Source organism: Photinus pyralis, unplaced genomic scaffold (genome assembly GCF_008802855.1).
Source record: "Photinus pyralis isolate 1611_PpyrPB1 unplaced genomic scaffold, Ppyr1.3 Ppyr1.4_LG10, whole genome shotgun sequence".
Classification (NCBI taxonomy): Eukaryota; Metazoa; Arthropoda; class Insecta; order Coleoptera; family Lampyridae; genus Photinus; species Photinus pyralis.
The window spans coordinates 10,683,321-10,706,756 of NW_022170250.1; the positions used below are offsets into that span (position 1 = coordinate 10,683,321).

Here is a 23,436-nt window from a genome sequence, read left to right on the forward strand (position 1 = left end):
AAAAACAATTCGTACTTTTTCGATCAGACTTCTCAATCAAAAGTTATAGACTAGAAACCAATTTCGAAAGAAAATTCAAAGGGCTGTAACTTTTGAACTAGTAGCCCAATCTTGGAACTGTTTGAAATTATGGATTCTACAGGCCACATTCTATAAGAAAATTTTTTTTCCGGGTCGATCTGAGACAATTTTTTTTTCGGGGCTCAAAAAAAGGCAGTGTTACCTTCCTTTTTTACCAAAAATCGACTGCACCAAAATTTCTCGGGAAAACACTTTTTCTTATTAATTTTGGTGCGTAGAATCCAAAACAATTCGTACTTTTTCGATCAGACTTCTCAATCAAAAGTTATAGACTAGAAACCAATTTCGAAAGAAAATTCAAAGGGCTGTAACTTTTGAACTAGTAGCCCAATCTTCTTGGAACTGTTTGAAATTATGGATTCTACAGGCCACATTCTATAAGAAATTTTTTTTCCGGGTCGATCTGAGACAATTTTTTTTAGGGCCTCACAAAAAGGCAGTGTACAACCTTCCTTTTTTACCAAAAATCGACTGCACCAAAATTTCTCGGGAAAACAATTTTTCTTATTAATTTTGGTACGTAGAATCCAATACAATTCGTACTTTTTCGATCGGACTTCTCAATCAAAAGTTATACACTAGAAACCAATTTCGAAAGAAAATTCAAAGGGCTGTAACTTTTGAACTAGTAGCCCAATCTAGGAACTGATTGAAATTATGGATTCTACAGGCCACATTATATAAGAAATTTTTTTTCCGGGTCGATCTGAGACAATTTTTTTTGGGGGCCTCAAAAAAAGGCAGTGTACAACCTTCCTTTTTTACCAAAAATTGACTGCACCAAAATTTCTCGAGAAAACACTTTTTCATATTATTTTTGGTGCATAAAATCCAAAACAATTCGTACTTTTTCGATCAGACTTCGCAATTGCTTATTTGCCAATTTATTTAAAGTTTTGCGAGATCCCGCAAATACCGGGATCCCGCGGGATTAACACCTAACAATCCCGCAAATACCGGGATTGAGATTTTGCTGCGGGATTGCATTCCATTTAGGAATTTGGAAGATTTGATTATTCTGGGTCAGGGGATTGGTTTGACAGCATCTGAAACCCACAAAGGCTGAAAGTTTTATGGGATATCTGGGAGGTACCATTTTCCAAAAACAACCATAATAGTATCATAAGGAGTATTCTGTACCCCCAGACCCCCCGGTACTAAATTCTCCACGAAAATATATACATGAAAATTCCATATCGTGACCTATTTAATGGAGAATGTAACACCTTGGTGTCTGGTGGGTAACTGGAACGTTTTAATGAAAAATGTAACATCATGGTGTCTGGGGAGGTATGGAGTACCTACTGCGAGCCACCAGCACCCAGCACAGGAGGAGTCCCTGTCCCATTGAACCTGATGCTAGAACTTGCCTTGGTTTACCTAGGGATTTCGTAACTGAAATTTTAGAAAGCGATCCGATTGACTAAAAGCCTTTCCACCTTTGGAAGCCCAAGAAGACATTGGGACATTTCTCTTGCCCAACTTCCGTGCCCTTTAAAGCATATCCGATGCCTTACAATACCAACATTAATAAAATTAGCTCAAAGGTCACGACTACATTCCAAATCCGTTATCCGATACCGATCAAGCTTCCAGTTTTTTTTCTTGTAAAAACCTTCGAACGAGGTCAAGGTGGGGAAAATGTGACGGGAATAGAAAATCAATATTAATATCGTTTGTTTATTTATATATTAATTATTAATTTCCCTCCCCTTCGATCTACTATCGCAAACAACAGGAGGCGGAAACGCGCGTAACCCGCCGCAATAGTGCGGAAACGCCTGATACTACTCATACATCCCTTTACCGTAATAATAAGGGTTTCATTCCCTTAAAGGGTATGAGTCAGAAAAAAAAGCGTAATTTCACCCTCGTTATTCGCGGCGGGAAATTATCGATCACAATCAAACAAGCCATCAGAGATAGATACTCACCCCTAAATTTGTAACAACTATTGACTTTAATTAATTATTTATTAGTTCTCTAAATTCGTTTCTAATTTACGCCAACTGATTATGAACGCACAGCCGCCGTCGAAATTTGTACCGGAAAGTAGGTAATTCGCCGCCATTTTGAACGCTTTAATTTCATTGTTTACGCGACGCGATCGAAAGACACGTACATCGTTCGCTGTAATTATCGCGATTTAACGCAAAACCGTCGACCGTTTTCAATCACTAGCATTCTTCTGTCGAGTTTAGGCTTGTCGCGGGCTGAAAGGCGAAGCGAGCGGCGTCTTTCCCGGTGGAAAAGATCGACTGAAAAGGGGTGATTGCTACAATGTTCTGCGCATACACTATACAAATGTATTGGGGTAAATGCGTGTCGCGCGAGAAGGGATGGAATTGATGCCCTTTTTTTTCTGTAAACAAATTGTCATGGACGTTTGGACGCGCGTTTCCGAAAATTGAGTTTGGCTTCGGCTCGTTTGTTCTAGTTTCGCTTTTGGGGAGGATGAGGCAGTCTGCACGTCTGGGTCGTTAAACCGAAACGTGTCGGGACAAGTTAATTACAAACTATGAGCACAACCGGGGGGGAATAATTCGCTAAGCAGTTGCAAGAGGGTGTACTCTAGTTCAAGGAGTACTAGATGCGAAACGTACAACAGGTGGTGCGGTTTCCCTGTAGAAACCGCTTGCTGAAATATGGTGTAATTGTTACAAAATCCCGGTTTCAAAACCAAAATGAAAATTCGCTTGAGTGGAGGACATAAGGTGAGCACAAACAACTTTGAGTTGAGGTGTGAAAGATCCCTTTGTACTACCTCCCTGCCTAGAGTCGTCCAACCTCTCAACTTCTTTTTTTTTATCTTTATCTACTTCTTATTCTGATGCTTCCGCTCCTTTTGTCCCTCCTTGCAAGGACTCCTCTTCTTGCCACTATATTTTGTTTCTGATTTTATGTCTTTTGTTTTCTTTACTTCTCTTTCAATTTTTTCGATATCGTCCTTTATCGTCTACGGTGCTCTCTTTGCTTTTTTCTACTTTGTCTGCTTTCTTCTATGCGTTTGTCGATTCCAAAAGCTTCTTCCAAAAATCCCTAAGATTCCTTCCTCTTCATCATCTTGCAGTGACTCATTTTCTTCTACTTCAGTGTCCTCTGTTTCACCTTAGAAAGTTTTTCACTTGATCAACTTTTCCTTGAGAATAGAATTTCTTCATCAACCACCAAAGATAATCCACCACAGCACCATGGAGGAACGTTCCCCCACCACCCATCTACACTGGTCCTCCCACGTGACTTGACATAAGTACATTCAAAATCCTCGGGCGCCATGATCTAGGTCATGACCTAAAGGATTTTCCCACAATCAGATGGCCCCACACCTATCTCGCAAAATGTCAAATTTGGTGACACTAATTTCGCTTTCATTTCGCAAGGGCGTACCGGGCGACGCGAACCTGCCGGTGAAGATGAACAACCTTTACCCCCAAAACATGGACCTGCTTGAAAGTCCTTTGGTCATTAAGACTACTCCCTCGCAAGTTAGGTACGTGTATAATTTCAGGATAAGATGATACATTTCTTGCACCGCCTCTGTGTACCCAGTTTCTGATTTTTTGTCATTCTCAATTGCTTCCTTGTATCGCCTCCAGCGCCCTCTATATCTTTTTTTACTTTGTCTGTCTTTATTCTATGCATTTCTCGATTCCATAAAACCTTCTAAATGTTCTTAATACTCCTTTCTCTTTGTCATCTTCCTGTGTTTCGTCGTCTTCTACTTGAGTGTCCTCTGTTTCACCCTAGAGAGTTTTTTCGAAAGGTCAAAACACTCGATTAGCTTTTCCTTGATAATGTGTAACCTGAACATAGAAGTTCGTCTGAATTTCTTTACCAACCACCAAAGATAATCCACCGCAGCACCACGGAGAAACGTTCCCCCACCACCCATCTAAACTCGTCCTCCCACGTGACTCGGGATAGGTACATTCAAAATCCTCGGGCGCCATGACGTAGATTATTTTCCCACAACCGGATGGCCCAACACCTCTCTCGGAAATTGTGATATTTGGTGACAGTAATTTCGCTTTGACAATGCAAGGGCGTACCGGGCGACGCGAACCTGCCGGTGGAGATAAACAACATTTAACCTCAAAACAGGGACTTGACCATTAAGTCAGTAGGTCATTGAGACGACTCCCTCGCAAGTTACGTAAATAATTTCAGGATATGGTGAGAAATTTCCTGCACCGCCTATGCGTTCTCAGTTTCTGATTTTTTGTCATTCTCCTTGGCTTCCCTTTATTGCCTCCGGCGCCCTCTATATCTTTTTTTACTTTGCCTGTCTTTATTCTATGCGTTTCTCGATTCCAAAAAACCTTCTAAATGTTCTTAGTACTCCTTTCTCTTTTTCATCTTCCTGTGTTTCGTCTTCTTCTACTTGAGTGTCCCCTGTTTCACTCTAGAAAGTTTTTTCGAAAGGTCAAAACACTCAATCAGCTTTTCCTTGAAAATGTGTAACCTGAACATAAAAGTTCGTCTGAATTTCTTTACCAATCACCAAAGATAATCCACCGCACCACCACGGAGAAACGTTCCCCCACCACCCATCTAAACTCGTCCTCCCACGTGACTCGGCATAGGTACTTTAAAAATCCTCGGGCGCCATGACCTAGATTATTTTCCCACAACCGGATGGCCCAACACCTATCTCGGAAATTGTGATATTTGGTGACAGTAATTTCGCTTTGACAATGCAAGGGCGTACCAGGCGACGCGAACCTGCCGGTGGAGATAGACAACTTTTAACCTCAAAACAGGGACTTGACCATTAAGTCAGTAGGTCATGGAGACGACTCCCTCGCAAGTTACGTAAATAATTTCAGGATATGGTGAGAAATTTCCTGCACCGCCTATGCGTTTTCAGTTTCTGATTTTTTTGTCATTCTCATTTGCTTCCCTTTATTGCCTCCGCGCCCTCTATATTTTTTTTTCCTTTGCCTGTCTTTATTCTATGCGTTTCTCGATTTCAAAAAACCTTCTAAATGTTCTTAATACTTCTTTCTCTTTGTCATCTTCCTGTGTTTCGCCTTCTTCTACTTGAGTGTCCTCTGTTTCAACCTAGAAAGTTTTTTCGAAAGGTCAAAACACTCGATCAGCTCTTCCTTGAAAAGTTCGTCTGAATTTTTCTAGAATTTCTTTACCAACCACCAATGATAATCCAGCGCACCACCACGGAGAAACGTTCCCCCACCACCCATCTAAACTCGTCCTCCCACGTGACTCGGCATAGGTACTTTAAAAATCCTCGGGCGCCATGACCTAGATTATTTTCCCACAACGGGATGGCCCTACACCTATCTCGGAAATTGTGATATTTGGTGACAGTAATTTCGCTTTGACAAAGCAAGGGCGTACCAGGCGACGCGAACCTGCCGGTGGAGATAAACAACATTTAACCTCAAAACAGGAACTTGACCATTAAGTCAGTAGGTCATTGAGACGACTCCCTCGCAAGTTACGTAAATAATTTCAGGATATGGTGAGAAATTTCCTGCACCGCCTATGCGTTCTCAGTTTCTGATTTTTTGTCATTCTCAATTGCTTCCTTGTATCGCCTCCAGCGCCCTCTATATCTTTTTTTACTTTGTCTGTCTTTATTCTATGCATTTCTCGATTCCATAAAACCTTCTAAATGTTCTTAATACTCCTTTCTCTTTGTCATCTTCCTGTGTTTCGTCTTCTTCTACTTGAGTGTCCTCTGTTTCACCCTAGAAAGTTTTTTCGAAAGCTCAAAACAACTTAATCAGCTTTTCCTTGAAAATATGTAGCCTGAACATAGAAGTTCGTCTGAATTTCTCTAGAATTTCTTCACCGACCACCAAAGATAATCCACCACAACACCATGGAGAAACGTTCCTCCACCACCCATCTAAACTGGTCCTCCCACGTGACTCGGCATAGGTACATTCAAAATCCTCGGGCGCCATGACCTAGATTATTTTCCCGCAACCGGATGGCCCTACACCTATTTCGGAACGTGTGAAATTTGGTAAAACTAATTTCGCTTTTACTTTGCAGGGGCGTACCGAGGACGATTGCAGATATCCTTTCCTGCTGGTGGACCAAGATGTTTTATTCTCCTTCCACTTTACTTTGTGTAAGCTTGCCCTAACACTACATGTGGTCCTTTGATCCGTATAGTGTACATTAAGACAGCTCTCATGCTACAATTGGTGCTTTGGCGCGTTAAACGAATCGGTGCCGCGTTAACACAAGGGTTCCGGTCCAAGTAAAAGCTACATTGGATCCTTCGAGCCTGATTGACATGAGACCTTAGAACCCTGATTGGTGGAAAGGAAATTGAAAAAGAAGGGCGGTGTATATTGCAGTATTTTCGAGAATTTTGATGTATTAGGAGCGCAAAAGTTTATTTCCAATTGAACCCAACTTCGTTTCATTTACAAAAATCTATCAGGCGATCAGCTTCTCGATGACCTGTTTCGATGGCACCGTGAACGGTCGAGTAGTATTTAGCGTGAGTCGCTTCACCGGCGAACAGAACCCTGGGTTTTCCGCCAGCGCTCAAGAGCGGTTGTCTTAGGACGCTCGCCTGAGACCGCCCCAGCTTTTGAGATTGTACCGTTTGGAATGAATACGTCCCGTAAAAGTGAGGATGTGAGTACCATTTTTCCCTAGAAATACCAACTGGTTGACCGCTCACTTGCCGACGGTGACTTACCGAATAATCGCGTCCGGCGAGTGTCTTTTCCCTAGGAACTTGTGTAGGATGTACTCAATACCGCTGATGATCTCCTGGTCGGTACGTGTCTCAATTTCTGGTACAAATTCGCCACTGGCCCATGCCAGGAGCAGGTTTGGGCTGCCTAGCACTGTGTGAATCGCGAAAATTCCCGTAACCCAAGAACGTCCCTTCTGAAACTGAGTTACAGAGAAATTTTCACAGGGAAATTCCTCGGCGCTCTTTTTCAAATCACTTTCGCTCCAGACAAAGTTAATGTTGGTAAAGTTCTGGTCCCACCACTTATTTGGGAAGTGAAGGAAGATTTTGCCAACAGCATCGAAACCCAGCGTCTCGATCGCGATGACCTTTTCGAGGGGGAGTTCGGGGTGAAACAAGGTTTTGTGACATTTCTTTAGCACGCCAAGAGATGGGGTTACGATGACGTGGTCGGCAGAGTAAGTGGTTCCATCGAGACAGCTCACTACGACTTGGTCCCCCCAAGTGATCTGGTACACCTCCTTACCGAGCAGCAGTTTCGACTCCAACGCATCTGGGAATTTTGACATGAGTACTTTTAAAATTGTCTTGTACCCGAGTCCATTCCAGCTAAGGTGTCCCTCCCCTTCGCACTCCTCAAAATCTTCGCATCCGGAAACGTTCAACCACGAAAACGCACCGTCGTACGAAAGCGCGCTCTTTCGCAACCACTCCAAACACTCCCCCACCAACTCCTCATCCTCCCAAACCTCCCGTTGGAATCTTAAACAAAACAATTAACACGTCTCCACTGCAGCACCGCTGTTGGGAAATCACCTTTCAACGATCCTCTGCGCTAAAGACTCGGCCCCATCCAAATCGTCAGCCACAGCCAAAAACCTCCGCTGGAATGCCTCCTCGATCACCTTGGAGCTTGAGTGGTACAACTTCGGGCTCAGATCCTCCTCCTTCAATATACCTAAACCATTGACCAATTCGTAAACCACGTTCTTCTTCTCGCCGTGACACCACTGCGCGCCGAGATCAATGTACGACCCTTCGAAGGGCACGCTGTGAATACGACCGCCGATCCTACTCCCCGCCTCCAAAATGGTTATATCCTCAAAACCGTTGGCGTACAGTCTGGAAGCGGCGGCGATACCCGCGGCGCCCGCACCGATAATTATCACGCTCGGATTATTGCGGCCGATAATCGACATAGTTGTAGGAACAATGATGAGAGTTTAGTAACTTATCACTGATCTGATTTCCTATCTAAACGTTTGAGTGCTCATTAAGTCTACTCGTGTAACGAGATTAAATTTAATTTACGCTGCCATCTAAGTTTGAATATAGTGGCGCCAAAGGTACAACAGGATATTGATAAAATTGAGGAAGACAAAGTAGCTGAAGACCCAGTGGCTTCAGGATCTTCAGAACACTCAAAAACTTCGGCATATTCAAAAGTTTAGGAATGTAAAGGTATACAGAAACTTCAGAAAAGCTCCAAATCTTTCAAAACTTTTACAAACCCCGCGAACCAGAAGTATATCTACAACGTCCAGAACCTGCAGATCCTACTAGATGAAGTTAAACGAAAATCTTCCGTTTTTCACTTGAGATAAACCAATAATGATAATGATTTGCGTACCCAAATTGGTACGTGTTCGTTCTCGAAAATTAGCTTAAAATCATCGCTTTCTCACTTCTCTCGCCCGCTACAAAAATCGAAACGAGCCTTCCTTTATGAACGCAATGACCCCAACTGAACACAACTTTTAGTTCCAAAGAGATGCTTGTTATCGCCGAACATACTTTTATACACGTTCACTATGAAGCGGTATATGGGGAAATTTTCTCAATGAATGATATGACGATTTGCCGGTGGCTATTCATACGGTACACACTTTAACTTTGGCAATAAGGGATCCTTGACAGAAAGCCGCACCAAAAAACGCGTGCGTTAATTAAATCACGTCCGATAACAAAAACTCTTATCGAAAATGGCCAGATGTGCCTACACTTAAACATGTTATTTCACGTTATACGCAATTACAAACCATTCTAAAAGGAAAAATAGCTAAAAGAGTACCGATTCTGTGCTTATTCGTAAAAAAACTGAGATTTAATATACTAAATTGATATACGTCTCATACACAGGGTGTCCCTCACCATTTTAGGTGCTTAAAGCGAAATAACGTCTCCAAGACGCCTCATACAAAAACCATGGGCATACAAGGAACGAGTAAGAGGTCTCAGGCCGAAAGAGTTCGTAAGGATGTTCGCAGGGTCTTTAACTAAGTTGCATGCGGACTGGGAAGGTCATAAGACCGCTCGGCGCAAGTATAAGAACCCTATTCGAAGGTCTAAATGAGGATCATGGAGGACCTTCTGTGGTAACATGAGGGTCTCCTCCTTTCGTAAAATCCTTTTAAAAGACCCGGGGCAAAAAAGAGGCTCCCATGCGGCAAATATAGGTATACCGTGGGTGAAGTCCTAGAAAAACACTTTCCAAGCTTTGGGAAAATTTCAAGGAAATTTTAAGAAGATTTCAAGATTGGAAGAAGATTACTAGAAGCAGATTTCGAGCAGATTTCAAGGAGAATTCAAGAAAATTGTAAGAAAATTTCAAGCAGGTAATTGCAATAGGATTTCAAGATGTCAAGAAGATTTCAAGAAACATTTCAATAAAATTTCAAGATTTTAGGAGAATTTTAGAGGGATTTTAAGAAGATTTCAAGGTGATTTCAAGAAAATTTGAAGAAGACTTGAAGGAGAGTTGAAGAAGATTTGAAGATTTAAAAAAAGATTGGAACAAGATTTGAAGAAAATGTAACTAAGATTTGAAGAAGATTTTAAAGAGGATTGGAAGAAGATTTGTAGAGGTTTTGAAGAGGATTTGAGGAAGACTCGAAGAAGATTTGAAGAAGATTGGAAGAAGATTTGAAGAAGATTTGAAAAAGATTTGAAGTAGATTTGAAGAAGATTTGAAGTAGATTGGAAGAAGATTTGAAGAAGATTTGAAGTAGATTTGAAGAAGATTTGAAGTAGATTTGAAAAGGTTTGAAGGAGATTTGAAGAAGATTTGAAAAAGATCTGAAGACGATTTGTATAAGATTGGAAGCAGATTTGAAGAAGATCGAAAGAAGATTTCAAGAAGATTTTAAGAAAATTTCAAGAAGGTAATTCCAATAGAATTTCAAGATGTCAAGAAGATTTGAAGCAGATTGAAAAAGATTTGAAGGACATTTGAAAGATTTGAAAAGGATTTGAAGAAGGTTTGAATAAGATTTGGAGCAGATTTGAAGAAGATTGAAAGACGATTTCAAGAAAATTTTAAGAAAGTAATTCCAATAGGATTTCAAGATGCCAAGAAGATTTTAAGAACATTTCAAACACATTTCATGATTTTAGGAAAATTTTAGAACGATTTTAAGATTTCAAGATGATTTGAAGAAGATTTGAAGAGGATTTGAAGAAGATTTGAAGAAGATTTGAAGATGGTTTGAAGAAGGTTTGAGTAGATTTGAAGAAGATTTGGAGTAGATTTGAAAAAGATTTGAAGGAGATTTGAAAGATTTGAAAAGGATTTGAAGAAGATTTGAATAAGGTTTGAAGCAGATTTGAAGAAGATTGAAAGAAGGTTTCAAGAAGATTTCAGGAAAATTTCAAGAAGGTAATTCCAATAGGATTTCAAGATGTCAAGATAATTTCAAAAACATTTGAATAAGATTTCAAGATTTTAGGAAAATTTTAGAACGATTTTAAGAGGATTTCAAGATGATTTGAATAAGATTTGAAGCAGATTCGAAGAAGATTGAAAGAAGATTTCAGGAAGATTTCAAGAAAGTAATTCCAATAGGATTTCAAGATGCCAAGAAGATTTCAAGAAGATTTAAAATATGATTGGAAGAAGATTTAAAATATATATGATTGGATGAAGATTTGAAATATGGTTGCAAGAAGATTTGAAGAAGATTTGAAGAAGATTTGAAGAAGATTTAAAAGAAGATTGGAAGAAGATTTGTAGAAGTTTTGAAGAGGATTTGAAGAAGACTTGAAGAAAATTTGAAGAAGATTTGAACAAGATCTAAAATATGATTGGAAGAAGATTTGAAAAGAGTCAAAGTATGATTGGAAAAAGATTTAAAATATGATTGGAAGAAGATTTGAAGAAAATTTAAAAGAAGATTGGAAGAAGATTTGTAGAAGTTTTGAAGAGGATTTGAAGAAGACTTGAAGAAAATTTGAAGAAGATTTGAAGAAGATTTATAAAAGATTTGAAGAAGATTTGAAAGAATATTTCAAGAAGATTTCAAGAAGATTTCAAGATTTCAAGACCAGATGTGCCTAAACTTAAACTAAACTTAATTCACGTTTTACAATTAAATATACAAACCCAAATAAACAATACGCAACTACAAACAAATTTAAAAGGAAAATACAAGAACACAAATTCAAATGAAATAAACCAATTCTGTGCTTGCTCTTAAAGAAACTTCAGATTTAAAATTTTAAAATTTTAAGACTTCAAGAAGATTGGAAGAAGATTTCGAGAAGATTTCAGGATTTCAAGGAGAATTCAAGATTTCAAGAAAATTTCAAGAAGATTTCAAAAAGATTTCAGGAAGATTTGAAACAGATTTTGAGATTTGAAAAATATTTGAAGAATATTTGAAGAAGATTTGAAGAAGGTTTGAAGAAGAGCAGTTCCTTGAAAGATATCTTAAAGAATTCGTTTAATGAAAGGTTCCTTTAAAAGCTTCTATGAAGAATCATTGATTTCCAAGAGAATATTCCAAAGATCACCCAAAAAATCGTTGGGCTGAGATTTTTGGAATTGATCTACAAGACAAAGGTTTTTCTAGTTGTCTACAAACCAGAACCGATTCATAATAGACTTCAAAAAAGGATCTGAGTGGAATGGAAGAAGAAAGGAGTGTTACATGTCATACTTATCATCCTTTTTGCTTTATTTCTAAAATTTTTGTTTGACATTAATTGCTTCCCGAATGCCGGTGGCAATTTGTACATTGAAATACAAAATATGCATTGTAATAAGCAACGACTTACTGTATGCAATAAATCTGTCCGGAGCCCATTCGCCCACTAATCTCGATTCTCGACCCAAAACAGGACGACGCAGTTTATTGATTTAACGCCGCACAGACTTAGTAACGAATTCCAACCGGTAACGTCAATTTAATGTAATGACAGTGACACGCCGAACGAGCACGTTGGTTTTGTATTCCAAACTGCTCCAAACAAACGAGATATCATCAATTTATCAATCGGATGACCTCATTCTGACATGTTTGTGAACTCGTATCATTTGCGGTTGTACGCAATTGAAATTATTGTTTTTTCTTTGCCCCCTTCCGCTCCCCCAAGTCTGTAATTTCAAGCGAAGGGGATCAAAAGATTTCTTGGGAAGTTTCTGAATTCGAGAGATTCCTGAGAGACTGCTTTAGAGAATGTTCAAGTGTCCACTTCAAATTCTTCGAGTGGTTTTCCCCTACACTGTCTAAGAAACTCCTTAAAAAGCTCTATAGCACATTTTTAAGAGATACTTTAAAGAACTTCCAAAAAAATTCTCAAGTGAACTTTCACCACGATAATTTCCAGACAATTTTTCAAAATGTCTTTGGAAGATACTTCAAGAAACCCATTTCTTTTTAATTTTCTTTAAAACTGCAGACTGGGAAGTGTAGACTGGGAACTGTAAACTGGAAATCGTTGATTAAAAATTGGAGCCTTTAAGTCACTTAAAAGTCTTTATCAACCCCCAAGAACTTTTAGGAGCCTTTAAACGTTTTTAAAACAACTTCATGTGACTAGTTCCTACAAGGGTTTCTAATGGTCTCCACAACCCTTTAGCAGCCCGTAATGCTTCAAACGTATTTTTGAGGGCCAGTAGGTGACCAACATTAGAATCTGCAAGAGCCTTTGTCCCTTTTGTAGTCTTTAAAGATCTTGAAGCGAATGTAGAGGCTTTTTTGAGCTTTTAAAGGTCACAAACAGCTCCTAAAAACTTCAAAAGAGTTCGAAAAGTTTTCAAGAAGATTTCGATAAGATTTCAAGAAGATTTCGGGAAGATTTCGAGACAATTTCGAGAAGATTTCGAGAACATTTCAAGAAGATTTCAAGAAGATATCAAACAGATTTTAAGACCCTTCAGGGAATTCCCTACATTATGGCATAGGTTTTTCAAAATATACCCCCAAATGAGCCTCAGGAGTCCTAAAAAATCTTTGATGCAATGCTTTACTCGATTATTTAACAGGTCAATCAAGAACCTTTACAGATGTCCTTTAAACTACTTGTTAATATAATTTTTTATGGGATTTCTTGTGGATCAAATCCAAAAGTAATGGAGTGGAAACGTTCGAATACAATGGATGGTGAAAGGGCCAGAGGAAGAAGGGATTTTTAAAAGATTTGATATTGTCATTGTTATGATACAACTGTGATTCATAAACTCGCACGCTGTCATTAGCCCAAAAATATCTTTCCTCACTCTCCTGGCTCAATTAAGTACTGCGTCTTTTATCTCAAACTAAAAATTGAAATGTGAAGCGTGACCACTCTATCGGAATTGTGTTGATAACCTCTCGGTATCAAAAATCACGTTCCACTCCATACAAATCGCTTAGTTACCAAAAATGATCGCCCACGTATTGTTGATTTCTCTTGCCGTGACTTACGCGACGAGCCCTCCACAGCCCCCTCGTCCAGAACCGTCAAAATGTCCCCACGACGAGTCCTTCCCCGGCTTGGACATGACAAAGGTGAGAATAATGCACACCGACCTATCTAACGCCCTTTCCAGATGAAGGGCAGATGGCACGTTGCGGCGGCTAGCACTACCATTCCCTTAGGAGACAGGGGGTTGGTTAAGCCTATCCAAGGGCAGACGGTTACCATTACCGGAAGGCCGGGAGAAAACCGTCTCATCCACTCAGTTGGGAAGAGGCAACCGTTCACGCACGAGTACACGATCGTGCAAGAGGAACGAGAGATTAACGCCTACACTCGTAAGTCACGTACACGGGTTGGATTGACTTCTCACCGACTTTTTTCAGCCGAACGAGTCAACGAATTGAAATTTGCCGTTGTTGCCACCGATTACGATAACGTCGCCTTGATAGTAACATGCGAGCAACACTTTACAGATAACCGAGTCGCACGCGTTCTGGTCAGGCACTCTGCCAGAGATAACCAAAGGTATCTGGATCAGGTAATGAGTGGCCATTCTGTAATTTGAACACCAAGCAGTTGTTTTTTTTAGATGTATGAGCATTTGCCTGGGCGTGGCTTTCAGATTGAGAACATGGAGAAGGTGGAGATGTGAAGCTTTGCCTTTCCTTTTCAATTTATGTGAAAAATAAATGCCTTTCACTCAACATGAAAATTCGTTTTCCCTGTACCTTATTTTTAGTAACGACCAATTGGACCAGAGCAACTTCTTGAGGGGCTTAAATCTAAATTTTGTTCAAAATAGGAAAATTTATACATACGCCGCTTCATAGCGCATGTGAACGAAAGTATGTTCGCAAATAAAAGCGATAACAACGTGTGATTTTTGGATAATTTCTTAAACGATCCTTTGGTCTCTAAAATGTCTCTGAAAAAACCTCCCAAAAATTCTCTTGAGTAACTAGGATCTCTTGAACTTCTTGACATAGCTCCTTACAGGGTTTTTTTGCACTTTCATTTTCTGGAAAGATTCCTTAATGGATTTTTCAAAAGCACGGTTTTGTTAAAAGATTGCCTACAGAAACTGTAAAGGGCCTGCAGAGAAAATTAAACAAGCACCTTTACTGGGGAGTTGTAATATTTTTCAAGGTAAACCTTTTAAAAATGTTTCTCAATCAAGTTCACAGCTGAGAAGCCTTTAATAACACTACTTTCGTAACTTCTTAAACAACGAATATTCTGTTTGTTGGAGAGACTCTTGCACGATATCTTAGACCTTCGGAAGGATGACTTTGAGAGTCCCTTAAAGAACTTGAAATCCCCTGGAAGAACTAATTTAAAATTTTCTTTACCAAAACCTGAGTCTCTGAAGAACCCCTTGCAGATGTGTTAGGGATCTTTTATGTGAAAACATACCCCCTAAAAATTACTAGTTGAGAAGAACGTCTTACAGAGCCCACAAAGGAAGATTTTTTAAGATTCTCCGAATTTTGATTGAGACGTCTCACAATTGCCTGTAGACCTGTTGCATCTCTCGTAGAAGTTTACTGCAAGATCACTCAAAACGCGTCTCTTACTCATTAACGTTTCAAGGAATTTCAAAAAAGATCTAAAACGTTAAAAAAAGTATCTCCCAAGAGATCTATTGGGTAATCTGATAAGTAATCTACCGCACGATTTATTGTTTCGTTAATCAGCTTCAAGAAACCCTTTTAGCCGTTCCGTAAAGATGATGATTTTTATGGAATTCTTCAAAAGTTTCCTTAGAAAACAAGTTGAAAGTTCCTCGTTACGTTTTTTAAAGAAATGTTTGATATGTTTAGTAGCTTTGCCAAAGAGTCCTACTAGATCACCTTTCCCGTAAGAGATCCTCAAGAAATTACAAATTTGTAATAACAATTTCCAAAAGATTTTTTGGGTTTCTTTTCCATCTTTTCTATTTTTGTAGAACACTTCCAAGTTACTTGCGAGTTTTTCCAGTTACCAGACACTCTAGTTGGAACTTTTCTTTCGAAATTGAAATCCGTTTTCCCTGTATCTCATTTTTACTGAAGTTCATCGACAAATCTAAGACGAATTTGGCAGATCCTTTAGGAGACTCTTCGAATGATCCTTAAAAACCCTTCAAGTGGTTTTTCCGTACAGTTTTTAAGAATCTGTTTCTCCCGAGTCGAAATCTGCTTGACTCATCATTTCCCATAATCTTCCTCGGGAGTTTTCAGTCCCTTTTAAAGAACTGTAGATAGAAGCACCCACTTCATTCTAACTTTTCCGCTCGAAATTGACAAACTTCTACACGAGAGTATTAGCGCACCTACGATGGTATGTCGCTATGCGATATGAACTGCGAAATGATCGCATTATGGAAGAATAAATTTCTTTTACACACAAATAATATGTGCTAGTTCCTTGAAAGTCTAACCTCGACTGCCCAAAACCCCTTACAATCCGATTTAACCAACGTTTTATGTCTAAAATGCAGGCGTTGTTACCTTTTTTTATTTCCAGACATATTTTCGTTCACGTTCGCTATGAAGCGGTTCGCTCTTCCCGAGATTATGCGATTTAAAAAAAAAAGACAACTGTTTAAAGGTCTATGAGGAATTCACTAAATCCTTTAGAGATTCTTACAAAAATCCTTTACGGAGTCGCTTGAAGGATTTTTTAAGAAATTCATCTGGTACTCTTTTTAAATGATTCCTCAATCTGTCAATTTTGGATACTTTTTTAAGCTGTGAAAAGAATCTGCTGGAGCATCTCGATTCTTCCGAAGAATTCCGTCTAGAATCTCTAAAAGAATATCCCAAAATGACATGAAACGTTAATAGTGTCTTGTAAGATCATAAGTAATTTACTACTGTCAGCATTTAATTACTAATCTTCAAGAAATACTTTGAGTAACTCCTTACGGAGGTTTCTCAAAAGATGCTCTTAGACCGTTTCTTTTTATATCTTCCATAAGATTTTCAAGACACCTTTTTTTCGGGGAATCAACACACCCAAAAAAACCTTCAAGGAAGTTTTGAGAGAGATTACCTGTGATGCTGTTAAAGATCCTTTATGGGATAACCAAAAACATCTCTGAAAATTCCAAAAGAAGATTCTTCAGGGTATGTCTATGAAGCCCCCCTAGAAGTTCCTCAGCTAATTTTTCAGATTGCATGTTGCTATGGTCGACAGCAGCAATTTCCGACGCAGATCTTCATATTTCTGTTCCATTTCTCATTTGAAGGATCTTTTATAGAACCGTAGCTTTTGAAGGATCATAACAGGAATCTGGGAATCAAGGACTCTCTAGGGTGTATTGTTGGAACACCAAAAAAGCATATTTGAAAGAGCTTATGAAGAATCTTGTCAAGAATCGTTCGAAGATTCTTCTGCTGAAATCGTCTTCACTTTGTCAATGGTCTTTATTAAAAATGAGGTACAGGTAAAACGAATTTTCATGTTGAGAAAAAGTTCAACCCTTAAACATTTATTTTTGACATACACTGAAAAAGAAGGACAATGCTTCACATCTCCACCTTCTCCATGTCTTCAATCTTAATGCCACGCGCAGGCAAATGTTCATACATCTAAAAAACAACTGTTTGGTCTTCAAATTACACAATGGCAACTCGTTACCTGATCCAGATGTCTTTGGTGATCTCCAGCAGAGTGCCTGACCAGAACGCGTGCGACTCGGTGATGCGTGTAGCTTTGCTCGCATGTTACTATCAAGGCGACGTTATCGTAATCGGTGGCAACAACCGCAAATTTCAATTCGTTGACTTGTTCGGCTGAAAATTCACCGTGACTGTGAGATCGACCCGACTACGTGACTTACCAATGTAGGCGTTAATCTCTCGTTCCTCTTGCACGATCGTGTACTCGTGCGTGAACGGTTTGCTCTTCCCAAGTGAGTGGACGAGACGGTACTCTCCCGGTTTTCCGGTAATGGTAACCGTCTGCCCTTCGATAGGCTTAGCCTGCCCCCTGATTTCCAAGGGAATGGTAGTGGTAACAGCCGCCACGTGCCATTTGCCCTCCATCTGGAAAGAGTGTTAGATCGGTCGGCGTTAATTATTCTCACCTTTGTCATGTCCAAACCGGCGAGGGACTCGTCGTGGGGACATTTTGACGGTTCCGGACGTGGAGGGTCTACATGTGGAGGGCTCGTCGCGTAAGTCACGGCAAGAGAAATCAACAATACGTGGGCGATCATTTTTGGTAACTAAGCGATTTGTGTGAAATAGAAAGTGCGTGATACTAAGAGGTTATCAGCCAAACCCGATATGGGGGCCATGCTTCAAATTCCAATTTTTCGTTTGAGATAACAAACGAAGCTTACAATCGAGTGGAGGAAGGGAGAAAAAATATTTCTGACACATGGTGCTATAAATCACAGTTGTATCATGACCATGGCAATGAATGACGATATGAAATCTTAAAAAAACTCCTCCTGGTCTCTGGCTCCTCCTCCTTCCATTGTACTTCAACGTTTCCGCTCCCTGAACCCTTTTGGAACTTGGTTCCCAAGAAATCCTAAAATCTTCTAATGTAGCTCTTGAGAAATTTTTTGAAAGAATTTTACAAGGATGAATCACTTTTCAGGAACATACTGGAAGATGTTTCGTAGGACTTTAGTGAATTAAAGTATCCTGTGATAAATGGCTTGTTAAACCCCGAGGACTCTGTTGGAGAGTCTCTAGAGTAATCCCTAAAGAAATATCTTGAGCAATAGTGTAAAGAGTCCCACTCAAGAATGTTTTCAGGATTAATGGGTGTTGTTTTTGAAACTCCACAAATTTTTTAGGAGATTCCTAGTAGATTCTCTCAAGACCGTCTCAAGACCGTCAACACTTCTTAATGACAACACTTCTTTACAAACTTCCTTTACGGAGCCTTCTGTGGAACTCTCCAAAGGGACAGTTCGACGGATACTGTGCCACACCCTCTAAACTACACTTCATGATCTCATTCAGAAAATGTTTGTCAAGAGACACCGAAAAAATTCTCTGAGCGGTTTTAAAAATCTTTTCAATAGATCTTTGAGAAGGCACGTAGAGCAATTCTTCAAAAAAATTTTCAAAGGCCTCTTCAAGTTGACCTATGAAGGTATATGATAGTTATTGATATGCGACGCCCTTTTAAAGGCTTTGGTTTTTGTTTTCCAATATGAACTAACGTTGACCCAACTTCTCTTCTTTTCCTCAAACATTGGGACACACCTCCATCATCAGTTCACTTACGTCCTCGTCTCTCGCCCGCTCGCGTGCGGTCTCGTCTTCGTCCTCTTGTTCGCATTCTTTTACGCTGCGCTCTCGCACTCTTTTCCCCAACGCCCCCTCACCCTTGTCCTTTCGCTACCACTGCTCCAGAAAACCAGTTGAAAGTTTTCCGTTACGTTTTTTAAAGAAATGTTTGACATATATAGTAGCTTTGTCAAAGAATCCTACTAGGAACCCGAGATCTCCTTCCCCTTAAGAGATCCTCAAGAGATGTTCACAAATGTTTAGTAACAAGTTCCAAAGGATTCTTTGGGTTTCCTTTTCCTCTTTTCTATTTTTTTAAAACCCTTCCAAGTCACTTGTGAGTTTTTTTCAGTTACTAGACGCTCTAGTTGGAACATTTCTTTCGAAATGAAAATCCGTTCTCTCTGTATCTCATTTTTACTGACGTTCATCGACAAATCGAAGACGAATTTGGCAGATCCTTTAGGAGACTCTTCGAATGATCCTTAAAAATCCTTCAAGTGGTTTTCCCGTACAGTTTTTAAGAATCTGTTCCTCCCGAGTCGAAATCTGCTTGGCTCATCATTTCCCATAATCTTCCTAGAGAGTTTTCAGCCCCGTTGAGAAAGCACTGATCTGATCTGAATCTTCCCGCAATCTCCCCGAAATTAAGATATTACCGAAGGTGGCAACGGAAAAGGAAGATTTTGGTGAGGTCCTATACAATCCTTAAAGGGCTATGGGGAGTCGTCCAAAGATATTTTGAAAAGGGGTGAATGCAAGGGCAATAGGGAGCGGGTGGAAGCGAGGGCAAACGAGGGAGGGCGTGGTAGCGAAAGGACGAGGGCGAGTGGGCGCGGGGGAGAAGAGTGCGAGAGAGCAGCATAAAAGAACGCGAACGAGAGAGTAATGACGAAGAAGAGGCCTCCAGAGTGAAAGCGAGGGATGGAATCAGAGTACAAGAGGCTGAAGGAAAGACGTATAGGGGGCGAGCCGAGAGCGAGGGCGTGGCCGTAAGCGAGCGGGCGAGAGCAAGGGCGAAAGTAAACTGACGAGGGAGATTTGGTCAAATATTTGAGGAAAAGAAGAGAAGTTGAGTCAAAATTAATTCATATCACTTTGGAACACAAAAAACCAATGTATTTAAAGGGGCGTCGTATATCAATATCTTCACAGGTCAACTTGAAGCGGCCTTTGAACATTTTTTTGAAGAATCGCTCTTCGCCCTCCTCAAAGATCTATTAAAAAGGTCTTTAAAACCGCCCAGAGGATTTTTTCGATATCTCTTGGCAACAATTTTTCGAATAAGACCATTAAGTGTAGTTTAGAGGGTGCGTAACAGTATCCGTCGCACTGTTCCTTATGGAGAGTCCCACAAAAGGCTCCGTAAAGAAATTTCGTAAAAAAGTTTTATCATTAAGAAGTGCTGAAGGTATTGAGTGAGGAGTCTACTAGGGATCTCCTAAAAAATGTGTGGGATTTCAAAAACAGTCCCCATAAAATCCTGAAAAAAATCCTTGGATGGGACGCTTAACACTACTGCTCAAGAGATTTCTTTAGAGATTAATCTAGAGACTCTCCAACAGAGTCCTCGGAGTTTTTCAAGAAACTTATCACGGGATTCACTAGAGTCCTACACAACATCTCCCAATATGTTCCTGAAAAGAGATTTTTGAGATTCTTGAGTTTCCTGAGATTCTTGAGATTCTCGAGATTTTTCAGATTCTTGAGATTCTTGGGTTTCCTGAGATTCTTGAGATTCTTGAAATTCTTGAGATTCTTGGGTTTCCTGAGATTCTTAAGATTCTTGAGTTTTTTGAGATTCTTGAAATTCTTGAGATTCTTGAGATTCTTGAGATTATTGAGATTCTTGAGATTCTTGAGATTCCTGAGATTCTTGAGATTTTTGGGTTTCCTGAGATTCTTAAAATTCTTGAGATTCTTGAGATTTTTGAAATTTTTGAGATTCTTGGGTGTCCTGACATTCTTAAGATTCTTGAGATTTTTGAGATTTTTGAGATTCTTGAGATTGTTGAGATTCTTGAGATTCTCGAGTTTCCTGGGATTTCTAAGATTTTTGAGATTTTGAGGTTCTTGAAGTTCTTGAGATACTCGAGATTCCTGAGATTCTCGAGATTCTTAAGGTTCTAGAGATTCTTGCGTTTCCTGAGATTCTTGATATTCTTGGGATTCTTGAGATTCTTGATATTCTTGAGATGCTTGAGATTCCTGAGATTCCTGAGATTCTTGGGTTTCCTGAGATTCTTGAGATTCTCGAGATCCTCGAGATTCTTGAGATCCTCGAGATTCTTGAGATTCTCGAATTCTTGAAATTCTTTAGACTCTTGAGAGTCTTAAGACCTGAGTTTCATGAGATTCTTTAGACTCTCGAGATTCCTAAGATTCTCGAGATTCTTGAGATCCTTGAGATTCTTGAGGTTCTTGAGATTCTTAGGATTCTTGAGATTTCGTAAAAAAGTTTTATCATTAAGAAGTGCTGAAGGTATTGAGTGATGGAGTCTACTAGGGATCTCCTAAAAAATGTGTGGGATTTCAAAAACAGCCCCCATAAAATCCTGAAAAAAATCCTTGGATGGGACGCTTTACACTACTGCTCAAGAGATTTCTTTAGAGATTAATCTAGAGACTCTCCAACAGAGTCCTCGGAGTTTTTCAAGAAACTTATCACGGGATTCACTAGAGTCCTACACAACATCTCCCAATATGTTCCTGAAAAGTGATTCCCTGTAAGATTCTTTCATAAATTTCTTCTAGAGACCCTACCAGGAGTTTCTCAAGAGTTTCATTAGAAGATTCTTCGAGGGTTTCGGATTTTTTGGGAACCAAGTCCCAAAATGTTCAGGGAGCGGAAACATTGAAGTACACTGGATGGTGGAGGAGCCAGAGACCTGGAGATGTTTTTTAAGATTTCATATCGTCATTTATAGCCATCGTCATGATACAACTGTGCCAGAAATATTTTTTCTCCCTTCCACCACTCGATTGTAAGCTTCGTTTGTTATCTCAAACGAAAAATTGGAATTTGAATCGTGACCCCTATATCGGGATTGTGCTGATAACCTCTCAGTATTAAGTACCTTTCATTTCACACAAATCGCTTAGTTACCAAAAATGATCGCCCACGTATTGTTGATGTCTCTTGCCGTCACTTACGCAACGAGCCCTCCATATGTGGAACCGCCACGTCCAGAACCGTCAAAATGTCCCCACGACGAGTCCCTCGCCGGTTTGGACATGACGAAGGTGAGAATAATTCACACCGACCGATCTGACACTCTTTCCAGATGGAGGGCGGGTGGCACGTGGCGGCTGTTAGCACTACCACGCCCTTGGGAAACAGGGGGTCGGCTAAGCCCATCGAAGGGCAGACGGTTACCATTACCGGAAAACCGGGAGAGTACCGTCTCGTCCACTTACTTGGAAAGAGCAAACCGTTCACTCACGAGTACACGATCGTGCAAGAGGAACGAGAGATTAACGCCTACATTCGTAAGTCACGTAGTCGGGTCGATCTCACAGTCACGGTGAATTTTCAGCCGAACAAGTCAACGAATTGAAATTTGCGGTTGTTGCCACCGATTACGATAACGTCGCCTTGATAGTAACATGTGAGCAAAGCTACAATCATCACCGAGTCGCACGCGTTCTGGTCAGGCACTCTACTGGGGATAACCAAAGATATCTGGATCAGGTAACGATTGGCCATTGTGTAATTTGAACATCAAACAATTGTCTTTTAGATGTATGAGCATTTGCCTGGGCGTGGCTTTCAGATTGAGAACATGGAGAAGGTGGAGATGTGAAGCTTTGTCTTTCTTTTTCAGTTTATGTCAAAAATAAATGCTTAAGGGTTGCATTTTTCTTTCAACATGAAAATTCCTTTCCCCTGTATTGTGAAACTTTTACTTTTGTCGTTGAAATGACGATCTTTGCAAAACATGTTTATTCCTGAAGTGGAAAATTTACAGTCATAATGCTACAATTGTTTAAATTATTTATGTAAGCGTCTTTACGCGAATGGGCTGGGCTGTAATCCTTTTTAGCTAAACTTACACCTCTTCGTTAAAACGTTTCTTTTTAGGATGTGCCATATGTGTTACTTGCATTACATGGCTTTGTTTTTATCTATATCGCAATCCGAATCCCATTTATTGGTGGAGTACGTTCGAATTAATTGCATTGGTGCACTGGTGCTCGAGGATTCACAAAGCTTCTTACTTTAGACTTCGCCTGTAATTGTTGTAAAGGAACCATCAACCATAATTTCCGTGGGGGCAAGACCACGTTCTGAGCGGGTGTGTTCAGAGGCACGTCTCTAGGCGGCTGTGTTGTACGGGCTCTGTGCACACGGAAAAACAGATCAAGGAAAGAGCACGAAAACTACAGTGACTCTATAAAGGCAGTGTGGCCACGTTTTTTCCGATTTGTCATTGAGCTGATTGGTTTAACCGAATTAGTAGATTTCACTATTACAATAATGTTGCCACAATTGGGTTCAGCAAGATCAATTCACCACTTTAGCTTCCACCAATCCGGTGGCGGATCTCCCAACTACCAATAGAGAATAACACCACCGTATGACCACACTGTCTATCTCTCGTTTCTCCGAAAAAGACTATTCAAGGCTCTGCTAGGTTCTTGAAGACATTTTAGAGCCTTGAGAGAACATTTACGATTCAGCTTTCTGAATTTTTTTGTGAATTGTTAAGGTCCTTCCACCTTTGTTACAGGCTCAAGCCTATTTAAGATCTTGAGGTTCTTGAA

The 23,436-nt window shown here is 40.0% G+C and overlaps 5 protein-coding genes across 5 annotated transcripts in view; 2 read left to right on the forward strand and 3 right to left on the reverse strand.

Annotated features, from left to right (window-relative positions):
• LOC116160901 (ATP-binding cassette sub-family A member 5-like) overlaps nt 1-2,354 on the reverse strand; it is a 31,512-nt gene extending 29,158 nt beyond the window's left edge. The window contains exon 1 of the mRNA XM_031474043.1: nt 2,016-2,354. The gene's annotated coding sequence lies outside the window, so the exon portion shown is untranslated. The remainder of the gene's footprint in view (nt 1-2,015) is intronic.
• A 4,124-nt stretch (nt 2,355-6,478) lies between these two features.
• LOC116160902 (spermine oxidase-like) lies at nt 6,479-9,443 on the reverse strand. Its single transcript, XM_031474044.1, has 3 exons — nt 7,580-9,443; nt 6,764-7,525; nt 6,479-6,716 (listed from the first exon to the last, which is right to left on the reverse strand). The coding sequence occupies exons 1-3, from the start codon at nt 7,960-7,962 to the stop codon at nt 6,479-6,481; spliced, it is 1,383 nt and encodes a 460-aa protein (XP_031329904.1). The 5' UTR covers nt 7,963-9,443.
• Nucleotides 9,444-13,379: 3,936 nt separating this feature from the next.
• LOC116160907 lies at nt 13,380-14,145 on the forward strand. Its single transcript, XM_031474048.1, has 4 exons — nt 13,380-13,530; nt 13,572-13,776; nt 13,825-13,979; nt 14,031-14,145. The coding sequence occupies exons 1-4, from the start codon at nt 13,405-13,407 to the stop codon at nt 14,091-14,093; spliced, it is 549 nt and encodes a 182-aa protein (XP_031329908.1). The 5' UTR covers nt 13,380-13,404; the 3' UTR covers nt 14,094-14,145.
• Nucleotides 14,146-16,897: 2,752 nt separating this feature from the next.
• LOC116160906 lies at nt 16,898-17,668 on the reverse strand. Its single transcript, XM_031474047.1, has 4 exons — nt 17,511-17,668; nt 17,265-17,469; nt 17,063-17,217; nt 16,898-17,013 (listed from the first exon to the last, which is right to left on the reverse strand). Exons 1-4 carry the CDS (start codon nt 17,640-17,642, stop codon nt 16,951-16,953), a joined length of 555 nt encoding a protein of 184 aa, XP_031329907.1. The 5' UTR covers nt 17,643-17,668; the 3' UTR covers nt 16,898-16,950.
• A 4,086-nt stretch (nt 17,669-21,754) lies between these two features.
• On the forward strand, nt 21,755-22,526 carry LOC116160903. The gene is made up of 4 exons (XM_031474045.1): nt 21,755-21,915; nt 21,957-22,161; nt 22,209-22,363; nt 22,413-22,526. Exons 1-4 carry the CDS (start codon nt 21,784-21,786, stop codon nt 22,473-22,475), a joined length of 555 nt encoding a protein of 184 aa, XP_031329905.1. The 5' UTR covers nt 21,755-21,783; the 3' UTR covers nt 22,476-22,526.
• The last annotated feature ends 910 nt before the right edge of the window (nt 22,527-23,436 follow it).